General features: G+C 38.5%; 1 protein-coding gene across 7 annotated transcripts in view; it reads right to left on the bottom strand.

Moving 5' to 3' along the window:
* ASCC1 (activating signal cointegrator 1 complex subunit 1) overlaps positions 1 to 12,201 on the bottom strand; it is a 115,163-nt gene continuing 102,962 nt past the window's right edge. For 5 of the 7 annotated variants that reach the window (XM_019953697.2, XM_070782263.1, XM_070782264.1 and 2 more), the window contains 2 exons: positions 1,812 to 1,968; positions 1 to 763 (listed from right to left, as the gene is read on the bottom strand). In XM_019953697.2, coding sequence (XP_019809256.2) covers positions 1,852 to 1,968 — 117 coding nt within the window. In that variant the 3' untranslated portion in view covers positions 1 to 763; positions 1,812 to 1,851. The remainder of the gene's footprint in view (positions 764 to 1,811; positions 1,969 to 12,201) is intronic. The other 2 variants (XR_002180081.2, XM_019953696.2) reach the window with 2 other exon arrangements.

Consider the following 12,201-nt stretch of genomic DNA (forward strand, 5'->3'; position numbering starts at 1 on the left):
TCACTTTAGAAATCCATTTATTCACAAATGATTTGTGCTGTTACAAGGATAACAAATCTGAGTGTTACATACAGTCTTAACCAGTTAGTGGCCTTATTAACACATGGGGTTCAGAATCAGACTTCTCAAACAGAAAATAATAATCAGGATGAGACTAAGCGGTGAAGGAAAGACAGAGGCCACGGAGGGAGGAAAGCTGTAGGGGGGCAGGGATGAGAGGTGACAGTGAGGCTGGGGCTCCCTAGCAGAGAAAGTGGCAGGGCTGACGGGTGGGGCCGAGCAGAGGAGCCCCCACCCTCTGCCGGTCTGCAGCAAAGGAGTGCCTTCTGTGGCTGACATTCTCCTGGGAAACTGCACAGTCCTGCTGATATCACCATTTCAATTGCTGCTGCCCTGGGAAGTAAACAGAAAAGAGTCAAATACTGCAGCTCCGTCAGTGGTATGGGAAGGCAAGGGCTGGGGTAGGGTGAAGAGACAGGTACTGAGAGAGCACAAAAGGGACCAACTGCAGAAGAAAAAGGACAGATCAAAGTAAGAGATTGAAACCTTTACCAGTTATTTTGCTTAAGTTAAAGTTCTAAGTAGTAAAGGAACTGAAAGCAGGGTCTCAGATATTGGTACACCGACGTTCATAGGGCATTATTCACAACAGCCAAAAGGTGGAAGGAACCCAAGTGTCCATCGATGAAAGACTGGATAAACAAAATGCAGTACAATCGGCCCTCAACACATCCATGGATCCCACATCTGTGGAGTCAGTCAACTGTGGACCAAAAATATTCAGAAAGTTACAGAAAGGAAAACTTGAACTTACTGTGTGCTGGCAACTATTTACATGGCATTGTATTTGGTCATTATAAGTAATCTAGAAATGATTTAAAGTATCCAGGATGGTATGTATAAGTTATATGCAAATACTATACCATTTTATATAAGGGACTTGAGAATCCACAGATACAGAGGGAGGTCCTGGAACCAAAGAAACTGAGGGATGACTGTATCATCCAGTGGAATATTACTCATTCTTACCAAGGAAGGAAGTCCTGTAACATGCTACACGTTGATAAACCCTGAGGGCATTATGTTAAGGAGAATAAGCCAGTCACAAAAAGATGAACAGTGTATGATTCCACTTATACGAGGTAGTCAAATGCATAGGAGTAGAAAGTAAAATGGTGGTTGCTGGGGGGCAGGGGGAAAAGAAGAGTTTTTTAATGAGTCCAAAGTTTCAGATTTGCAAGACGAAAAGGTTCTGGAGATATTTCACAAGATGAATATAATTAACATTACTGAACTGTACACTTTTAAGTGGTTTAAGACTAAAGTTTATGTTCTGTGTTTTTTTACCACAATGAAAAAGAAATTCTGGGTACTGATTAAAAATTAGAGTGTAAGAGGAAGGGAAAAATACAAACCTTCTAGAATTTGTTGATATTTGATCTAGGTGGAGAGATTAATAAGATCACACATCTGTAATTCTCTTAAAATATTAATATTAATACAAAAAAGTTTAAAGGCTGGGGCAAAATCAGTAGGTATGTAAGAAATACTATGAGTCTGAGCTCCAATGGGCTTCAGAGGTACATTTCCAGAGAAGAGCTTTGGAAAGAGAGGTAGATTATGAGAAAGATGACGAGGCATATGTTACAGGCACATGTTCTCCCCATGCCCAAAACCATCCCGGCTGACTGCGGTGACTGTGGACAACCACAAGGCACTGTGGCATCCTCGGGGAGCCGCCCAGGGAAGTTATCCCCAGTTTCCCACATCCCTCCTTGGCGCTTAAAGTGATGAGACTTCTCCCTCAGCACCTTGTGAGGATTTTAACTTCAGTGCTTCCCAAGATCCACCTCAGGAGAAGTCAATCTGTCCACAGGAGGCATAGTTTCCAAAGCTGTCCACTGTGAACCTCTGAGAGATGTGAATTGAATTGAGCTTTAGGGTACCAAAGGAGAAGTTCTCAAATAGCTGAAAAGGAAAAATAAAAAACCCAGAATGAATATCCAAAGAATGTCACAGACAAAAATAGTAAACACCAGATTCTCTTGTAAAAATCTCTTGCTGTGTGTGTCCCCAACAATCCTAATAAACCTCTTATGCTTTGTTTCTCAGTATTCTCATCTGAAAAATGATCCTAGAGAGCAGGGATAGGAGTGGGATTGAGGAAAAAACAGCAACTCTTCGTGGACTGATTGAAAAGACTCCTCTGACAAAATGCACTAGAGAAAGAGGTCTGAGAAATCAACTCCAAAATGTATCTATTGAGGAGATACCACCAAGAACTTGTAACAAACATCCTGGGGCCATACCCTGATTCACATGGCCTAACAAAGCTGCTTCTATGGACTTTCAGTTACTGACCATGGGGAATGTTAGTTTTGTTACAGCCAGGATAAAATTTGATATAATACATTCCTCTACCTCGTCAACAACATTTATTAGAAACAGTGACTAAAATAAACAGAAGATAAGGTTCCTGCCCTACAAATGATTTTGATAACCTAGCGAGGAGTTCAGAACACTCTCACACAAAAAACAGCCAGGGAAACACTTCTATTCAATGATAATAACAAGTACAAATGATAATGTTTATCAAAAACCTTTCATTAGACTTTGGATTCAAGCCAGCATCTTAAAGTAAATGCTCTTTACTACAATTCTTTATTTTAAAAGCTTTCAGCTTTGTCAGAGGAAGGGATGAGCCACGTTATGAGAAAGACCTACTCCCATGATGAGCACATTTACAAGGCAGAATGCAAAATGACATCAGAATTCATCCCAAGAAAATTAAGCTACAATGCTTAGAGAAGGAGCATCAAAGAGCAAAGGGCTGCCCTTTTCCTGTTAGGATGCAAGAGTTGCTCTTTCTTAAATGTCAGCATGATCCCAAGAAAGCCTTTCAGTACGTGAACCAACAATGCTTGAGTAGAACCTAAGGCTGAGACCTTTGCACACTAGCAAGTGACTGTCTTGTCTCTTCATTTTTATACTCTCTACAGCCATGGACTTTAGCCGTTGTCACCTTTTCTCTTCCTGCAGTTAATCGCCTAGCAAAGTGCCTGGGGTTCATTAAAGGCTAACTTTATAAAGCCCAGTAAATATTGATTCTTCAACATGACATCAACTTGACCCCAAAGATCTATTTAGAGCTTATGTGCTGCATTGTCTTGTCTTTCAGAAAGGTGATCAGCTCCTGCCTACATTGATTTACACAATTAACTTCTCTTCCTGCCTTTGGCAGCATGTTCAAACCATATCCACACTTTTGTGTAAGAAAATACTGCCTGAAAGGTTTATTGGCTAATCCCCTTTGCTGAACATTAATTTGAAGTGAAAACCACGTCAACAAGACCGACAGATTTGTAGCTTTACAAACTGAAGCCTTCTAGGTACAAAAAAGACATAACCAAATGGGCAATAAAAAACAAGCCAAAAACAAAACTAAAAGGGAACTCATAATACTTTTAAAGAGTTACTTTTTAGGGATTAGCAGCCCATGGTTCTCCTCTTTGTGCCTATGTTTCCATGAGATGGAGACACCACAGCTAGGAGCTGGGAGGTACTTATCTCTGACTTCACTTTGGCATGATTTGACAGGGAGATTTCTCATGCTTTAGGTTTGAAGCAAAGAGTACATACAACTATAATGAAGTTAGCTGGGATGTGATTTCAATGCAGTAATTACAAAACTGAAGACTGAACACAAATTCTCTTGCTTCTCTAAAGCAAGAGCAGTGGGTGGGAAGAGTGAAGTCAGTCTAAACTTTCAACAGGCCATGTGGGAGCTGTGGACAGACACCACCACCCACAATACAAGACCATAAAGGGCAAGGACTCAAAAAGATGAATAAGTCAAAGTACCTTCCTTATAAACTGCAAAGCACTATTGAAAAGTAAATATTGCCTATGATGTTTACAACATCTCTCTGCTCTTTCTGAAGTGATGAAGTGAAGTGAAAGTCGCTCAGTCATGTCCGACTCTGCAACCCTATGGACTGTACAGTTCATGGAATTCTCCAGGCCAGAATACTGGAGTGGCTAGCCTTTCCCTCCTCCAGGGGATCTTCCCAATCCAGGGACTGAACCCAGGTGTCCCCCATTGCAGGCGCTTTTTTAACCTGTCCTTATTCTACCTTCATAGGTTGCCATCTTCTTCCACACCTGTGGTAAGATCATAATCGAATGAATTTCTTATCCAAAGTCCTACTGCACTGTCAAGCTTCATCTTGGCCTTTTCTGTCCCCATGTCCTTATTCTGTGTTATTTATGATGATTTAGTAACAATCTTTCATAGTTATTTTATGTTTAGTCTTGTTATATCTTCAGTTTTAAGCTTTTATTTTAGTTCTACCAATTATTTCTAGTGATTCATTAAAATATAAGCACTCTGGAAGAAGGGTATTTTATGTTCATCAAAGCTGAATTCCACTATATGCTGTAACTGTAGCCAGGAGACTGTATATGATCAATAAATATTTGCTGGATAAAATGACAACAAAAACAAATGTTGAAAATATCTGTGTACTTTGTGTTGGAAAAGAGAAAACATGGCCCTGTTTAGATGGGCATAAAGATTTTATTTACAGATCACTGCCTAGGAATCCTTGAGGACTTACTCAATGGTATTACTTCTAATTATACCTCAACTGAAGGTATATTTCAGTTGAATATGAAGAAAATTTTTATTAGTGAAGAAAAATTTTATTAGTAACAGAAATTTCATATATTCCTTTAAATTTCTATGTTTCTTATTTGTCAAAGCCTAGTCTTGACTCAAACTTTTGATCTGGAATGTCACTGGGCACCTGATGATGTGCATTTTCCTGTAAAGAGGCATATAACGTGGTGCTGTATCCCAGGCCATCTGGTTAGGAAGACGGGGTATGTGTCAGAAGAGAGGCATGTTGATGACACGGCTGTGTTCACCCTGTGACAAGTTATTGTGTTATGTATTCAAGTAAAAAGTTTACCTAACACAATATAGACAGTAAAGGTTAAGTGTGGGAGGAGAGGCACAGGCAATCAGTAAATGCAATGGGAGGTAAGAAAACGATGGAGAGGGCTTGCTTTCTAGACAAGCCCTTTAGAAGAGATAGACACTGAGTTGGGCCTCGTAGCAAGTCCAAGACTTAGAGAAGAGGAGGAGGGAGGGCAGCGTGAAAGCAGAAATGGGTCTGGAGGGCCAAGGAGATCGGTTTAGATGTATGCAGGGTTCCTAAAGAGAGGCAGTGAGAAGCACTAAGGCTAGAGACATAAGGAAGGTGAATCAGATTAAGGGAGGCAGGGGGCCTGAGGGTGGGATTCAGAAGTGAGACTTCATTCTAGATGGTGGGAACCACTGAAGGCTTCTGAGTAAGCTTGGGGCCCAAGATGAAAACCAAAGGAACTTAATCTGGGTGTGATATATATCACGCTAACTAGAGAAAGGAACAAGCAAATAAAGAAAAGGAGACCAGGGTAGTAGTTAAGTTGTGACATACTGAGTGTCTCTTGACTAAAAATAGTTAGTAGTGGGCCTAGAAAGATTGGAGCAGATGTGAAATACTATGAATGAAACACAGAACAGACTCTGTGATTTTCTGGATATGAAGGAGGATACAGGAGATGAGAAAAGTCATGGATGACAGGGTATGTGAGGGCATCAGAGATAGTAGCAGAATAATTCTGAGTGGAGCGATTTTATAGGAAAAACAGACAATTCAGGTCCGTATCTTTAGCTGTGTATCTCAAGCCCTTCTCCAACCAAGGGTTTGCCTGGTATCCTCTGAGAATATAAATGAAAGGCATGAAATCTATAGCACAGTTAAGTGGAAGCACATCCCATAAAAAACTTTACAACTGTCCATTTTTTTAAATTGAGTAGTAGTTCTCTATATATTAGGGAAATGAACTACTTGTGTGATGAATCACAAATATATTTTCCCCCCAGTTTGTCATTTGTCTTTTGACTTTACTTATGGTGATTTTTGCCATGTCAATTTAAACTTTTATAAACTCAAATATATCATAACAGGAGATTTTTAAAACAAAGTTACCTAATGCAAATACTGTTATATATTAAAACATCAAGGTGAACAACAAACATATAAGTGTTGACAATAACACTAATGAAATGAAGATCATAACAGCCAGAGTTTACTGAGTAACCATGCATGTCAGGCATTACACTTTGGGCTGTATGTGATTATCTAATGGCCTCCTCATTTTGGAGTTGAATGTGAAGTTTAAAAGGCTAAAGTAACTTGCCTAAGAATACACAGCAAGTAAACAGTAGAAAACTGACATTCATAAAGTTTGAAAAAGGGGAAAAAAAGGAAACTAAGATTAAAACTCAGAACTTATATACAAACCAGAAACAGACCCATAGACATAGAAAACAAATGTCTGGTTACCAAAGAGGAAAGTGGGGGAGAGATAAGTTAGGAATTTGGGATTAATCTATACACACTGCTGCTGGTGGTGCTGCTAAGTCACATCAGTTGTGTCTGACTCTGTGCAACCCCATAGACAGCAGCCCACCAGGCTCCCTCGTCCCTAGGATTCTCCAGGCTAGAACACTGCGGTGGGTTGCCATTTCCTTCTCCAATGCATGAAAGTGAAGTTGCTTAGTCATGTCCTACTCTTAGCAACCCCATGGACTGCAGCCTACCAGGCTCCTCTGTCCATGGGATTTTCCAGGCAAGAGTACTGGAGTGGGTTGCCATTGCCTTCTCCGAACCTATACACACTATTATATATAAAATAGATAACCAACAAGGACCTACTGTATAACACCAGGAACTATACTCAATATTGGGTGACAATCTACATGAGGAAATAATCTGGAAAAAAAAAAAGATACACATGTATGCACAAGTGAATCACTTTACTGTATACCTGAAACAAACACAACATTGTAAATCAACTATACTTCAATTCCAGTAGTCATGTACAAATGTGAGAGTTGGACCATATAGAAGGCTGAGCATAGAAGAACTGATGCTTTCAAACTGTGGTGCTGGAGAAGACTCTTGAGAGTCCCTTGGACAGCAAGGAGATCAAACCAATCAGTCCTAAAGGAAATCAACTCTGAATATTCACTGGAAGGACTGATGCTGAAGTTGAAGCTCCAATACTTTGGCCACCTGATGCAAAGAACCAACTCACTGGAAAAGACCCTGATGCTGGGAAAGATTGAAGGCTGGAGGAGAAGGGGGTGATAGAGGAGGAGGTGGTTGGATGGCATCACCAATTCAATGGACATGAGTTTGAGCAAACTCCAGGAGATAGTGACGGAAAGGGAAGCCTAGAGTGCTGCAATTCATCGGGGTGCAAAGAGTTGGGCACGACCGAGTGACTGAACAACAACACTTCGATTAAAAAAAAAAAAAAAAAGACTCCATGTTCATGGATTGGAAGAATCAATATAGTGAAAATGAGTATATTACCCAAAGCAATCTATAGATTCAATGCAATCCCTATCAAGCTACCAATGGTATTTTTCACAGAACTAGAACAAATAATTTCACAATTTGTATAGAAATACAAAAAACCTCAAATAGCCAAAGCAATCTTGAGAAAGAAGAATGGAACCGGAGGAATCAATCTGCCTGACTTCAGACTATACTACAAAGCTACAGTCATCAAGACAGTATGGTACTTGCACAAAGACAGAAATATAGATCAATGGAACAAAATAGAAAACCCAGAGATAAATCCACACACCTGTGGACACCTTATCTTTGACAAAGGAGGCAAGAATATACAATGGAGAAAAGACAATCTCTTTAACAAGTGGTGCTGGGGAAACTGGTCAACTACCTGTAAAAGAATGAAACTAGAGCACTTTCTAACACCATACACAAAAATAAACTCAAAATGGATTAACGATCTAAATGTAAGACCAGAAACTATAAAACTCCTAGAGGAAAACAAAGGCAAAACACTCCCGGACATAAATCACAGCAGGATCCTCTATGACCCACCTCTCAAAGTAAGAGAAATAAAAGCAAAAGTAAACAAATCGGACCTAATTAAACTTAAAAGCTTTTGCACAAGGAAGGGAACTATAAGCAAGGTGAAAAGACAGCCTTCAGAATGGGAGAAAATAATAGCAAATGAAGCAACTGACAAAGAATTAATCTCAAAAATATATAAGCAGCTCATGCAGCTTAATACCAGAAAAATAAATGACCCAATCAAAATATAGGCCAAAGAACGAAACAGACATTTCTCCAAAGAAGACACACAGATGACTAACAAACACATGAAAAGATGCTCAATATCACTCATCATCAGAGAAATGCAAATCAAAACCACAATGAGGTAACATCTCACAACGGTCAGAATGGCTGCTATCAAAAAGCCTACAAGCAATAAATGCTGGAGAGGGTGTGGAGAAAAGGGAACTCTCTTACACTGTTGGTGGGAATGCAAACTAGTATAGTCACTATGGAGAACAGTGTGGAGATTCCTTAAAAAACTGGAAATAGAACTGCCATATGATCCATGACCCAGCAATCCCACTGCTGGGCATACACACCCAAGAAACCGGAATTGAAAGAGACACGTGTACCCCAATGTTCACTGCAGCACTGCTTACAATAGCTAGGACATGGAACCAACCTAGATGTCCATCGGCAGACAAATGGATAAGAAAGCTGTGGTACATATACACAATGGAATATTACTCAGCTATTAAAAAGAATGCATTTGAATCAGTTCTAATGAGGTGGATGAAACTGGAGCCTGTTATACAGAGTGAAGTAAGTCAGAAAGAAAAACACCAATACAGTATATTAATGCATATATATAGAATTTAGAAAGATGGTAACAATGACCCTATATGCGAGACAGCAAAAGAGACACAGATATAAAGAACAGACTTTTGGACTCTGTGGGAGAAGGCAAGAGTGGGATGATTTAAGAGAATAGCATTGAAACATGCATATTACCATATGTGAAATAGATCACCAGTCCAAGTTCGATGCATGAAACACAGCACTCAAAGCCAGTGCACTGAGACAACCCTGAGGGATGGGATGGGGAGGGAGGTGGGAGGGGAGTTCAGGATGGGGGACACATAAACTCCCGTGGCTGATTCATGTCAATGTATGGCAAAAACCACTACAATGCTGTAAAGTAATTATTAGCCTCCAACCAAAATAAATAAATTAAAAAAAAAAAAAGACTCAAACTCAGGCAGCCTAACTCTAGAGTCTAAGCTCTTTAACCTCTGCACTCTTTCCTAGTAGATGAGATCCCTTAAAACCTGGCCCTGTTAAACAAGAGAGGAAGCTTGACTCACAAAACTCCCAAAAGCTGAGATGAACATATTCTCTCCTTGTCATTTCTACTTTCACTGTAATCTCTTATTTTGGACCTGGTTTAAGAATCAGTGGCTCTAGTTCAGCTATAAGAATTTTAATTGAATTCTGGTTGAAAATAAGCACAAATCAACTAAATGGCTCCATTTAATTAGGTACCTGAATGGAGAAGAAGAAAAAGCTTAAACTACAAGTTTAGAAAAGAGAAACTTGGTTGCTCCTTTTAGGCTAACATAGCCCAAGAAGAGCAAAGTGGTCTATTGTTTAGAAAATAAAAGATAGAACAGGAAAATTTTAAATTCAAAAAGAATTACAGCAAGGTATTTAAATCATGTTGAGTTTTTTCTCCTGACTGTTGTTTTATAACAATTCCTTGGGGATTTTGAAACCTAAACCTTTTTCTTTCTGAAAACATTTCTTTCTGATGCGCACACACATAGAGCCCTGCTGTGCTGGAAGCCAGTATTTTTTGAAGTCTGCCATAAAGGAATAAAACAATGAACAGCTGCACAAAACTATAAATATTTGATGAGAAAATAAAAACAGAGTTTAAGACCGCCAATATTTGCAACATCACTTGTAAGTAATATGTACTAATTTGGACAATTTAAGAAGAAAATTTAAAACTTAAGTATGACATTTGAAAAATGTCAACCACACGGTTGCTACCCTTTATTGACTACACTACTACTCACAGTTATCTTCAGAAAATTAAACAAAGTTTTCCTATTACCGAGTAAAGAGAGAAATGTGGACCACCAAGATGAAAAGGTTTTTGGTCAAAACCAAAGCTTCCTTGACAGAATCTCAAGACCAAGATCTAACCATCTTGGTGTGCCCTGCTCACATGATCTGTGAAGCCTACCATGTTTTAGTTTGTACATGGTTGTTTCCTAGGGAGAACACAGAAGGAATTATTATTTCTGGTAGTATAGTGGTATACACTGAAAGAAAGCAAAGAGCAAGACTTCAGGGCTAATTGTGGTCATTTTTCCTTGCTCTCATTTCAGACCTTCTACTCCTTCCTCTCAGGCTCCGTGACACAACCATAAAATACCAGAAATAATTCCACATGTGACAAGGCTGAAAAGATGAGTCTGAAAATCTCAGTGAGAAGTGGGGAGGAGGGTGGAGAGGAACCTTCTCATGTCTACAATCTCAAGCTACAGAACTGAATGAATGGCCAATCTTCAACAGCATAATGACAGACATGTTGGAGATCCCTGTCTATTGGACTTCCCAAATAAGGCCCACTCTCTTTCTTCAATCTTAGACAAAGTAGTGGCCACTCTCTTCAAAGATTTCTCCTTTAAGAAAATCTATTTCTTGTGCTAGGTAGACTCAGCGAGCTATTTGCTGTCTAATATGACTTCAAAAAGAGGAAATTTAGTTTTGAAGTCTAAAATGAAGATTCAAAATACGTAATTCCTGGCAAAAGAAATAAAAGCCAAAATAAACAAATGACATCTAATTAAACTTAAAAGCTTTGCGTAACAAAGGAAATCAATGACAAAATGAAAAGACAACCTAATGAATGGGACAAAGTATTTGCAAATGATATGGCTGATAAGGGGTTAATATCCAAAATAAGTAAACAGCTCATACAACTCAGTAACAACCAAAAAAAAAAAAAAAAAAAATTAAACAATGGGCAGAAGACCTGAATAGACATCTTCCCAAAAAAGACATACAGATGATTAAAAGGCACATGAAAAGATGTTCAACTTCATTCGTTATTAGACAAATGAAATGCAGATGGAAACAACAATAAGATAACACCTCACACTTGTTAGAATGGCTGCCATCAAAAAGTCAGTAACAAATGCTGATGAGGATGTGGAGAAAAGGGAACCTCCTATACTGTTGGTGGGAATGTAAACTGGTCCAGCCACTATGTAAACTGGCACATCAGGCATGCGGGTTCCTTATAAAACTGAAACAGAGTATGACCCAGGCATTCAACTTCTGGGTATATATTTAAAAAAATTTTTAAACACCAATTCAAAAAAATACATGCACATTAATATTCATGGCAGCACTGTTACATAATAGCCAAGAAATGAAAGCAAAGTGAGTATCCACCAGTAGATGAATAAATAAAGAAGATGTGGTGTATCTAATATACATATATATATATACACACACACATACACACACACATCATACATATACACATAAATGTGTGTGTGTGTGTATATACAGGAATATTACTCTGCCATAAAAAGAATGAAATTATGTCATTTGCAACAACATGCATAAACCTAGAGAGTACTATACTTAACTTATATATGTCAGGCAGAAAAAGACAAATTTGTATGCTATCACTTATATATAAAATCTAAAAAATAAAACAAATATACACAGCAAAATAGAAACAGACTCACAGATATAGAAAACAGATTAGTGGATACCAGTGTGGCGAGGAAGAGGGAAGGGGCAAGATAGGGATATAAGATTAAAAGACACAAAATACTATGTATAAAGTAGATAAACAACAAAGATATATCATATACTATAGGGAATCATAGCCATTACTTTGAAATAACTTTAAAGGGAGTATAATCTATAAAAATACTGAATCACTCTGCTGTACACCTGAAACTAACATAATATTGTAAACCAACTATATATATAGTTTTAAAATGTAAGTCCTATGAAATTTATAGTCATTCTTGATATATGCGAGTTAAACTAACTCTTAGAACATAATCTGGTGCAATTGAAAATAATACTAGTATTCAATTAATGCAAGTATTTAGAAGGACAGAGTGGGTCCTGTTTCTCCCCCAACAAAGGATGATCTTTATTGTTTCCATGTATGGCAATTAGACTTTTGAAGCCTAAAGTACACAGGGATAGCAAATGCACACTACTTTGAAGTTTTCCCAGTGTTTTT

The sequence above is a fragment of the Bos indicus genome, chromosome 28 (assembly GCF_029378745.1).
Source record: "Bos indicus isolate NIAB-ARS_2022 breed Sahiwal x Tharparkar chromosome 28, NIAB-ARS_B.indTharparkar_mat_pri_1.0, whole genome shotgun sequence".
Taxonomy (NCBI): domain Eukaryota; kingdom Metazoa; phylum Chordata; class Mammalia; order Artiodactyla; family Bovidae; genus Bos; species Bos indicus.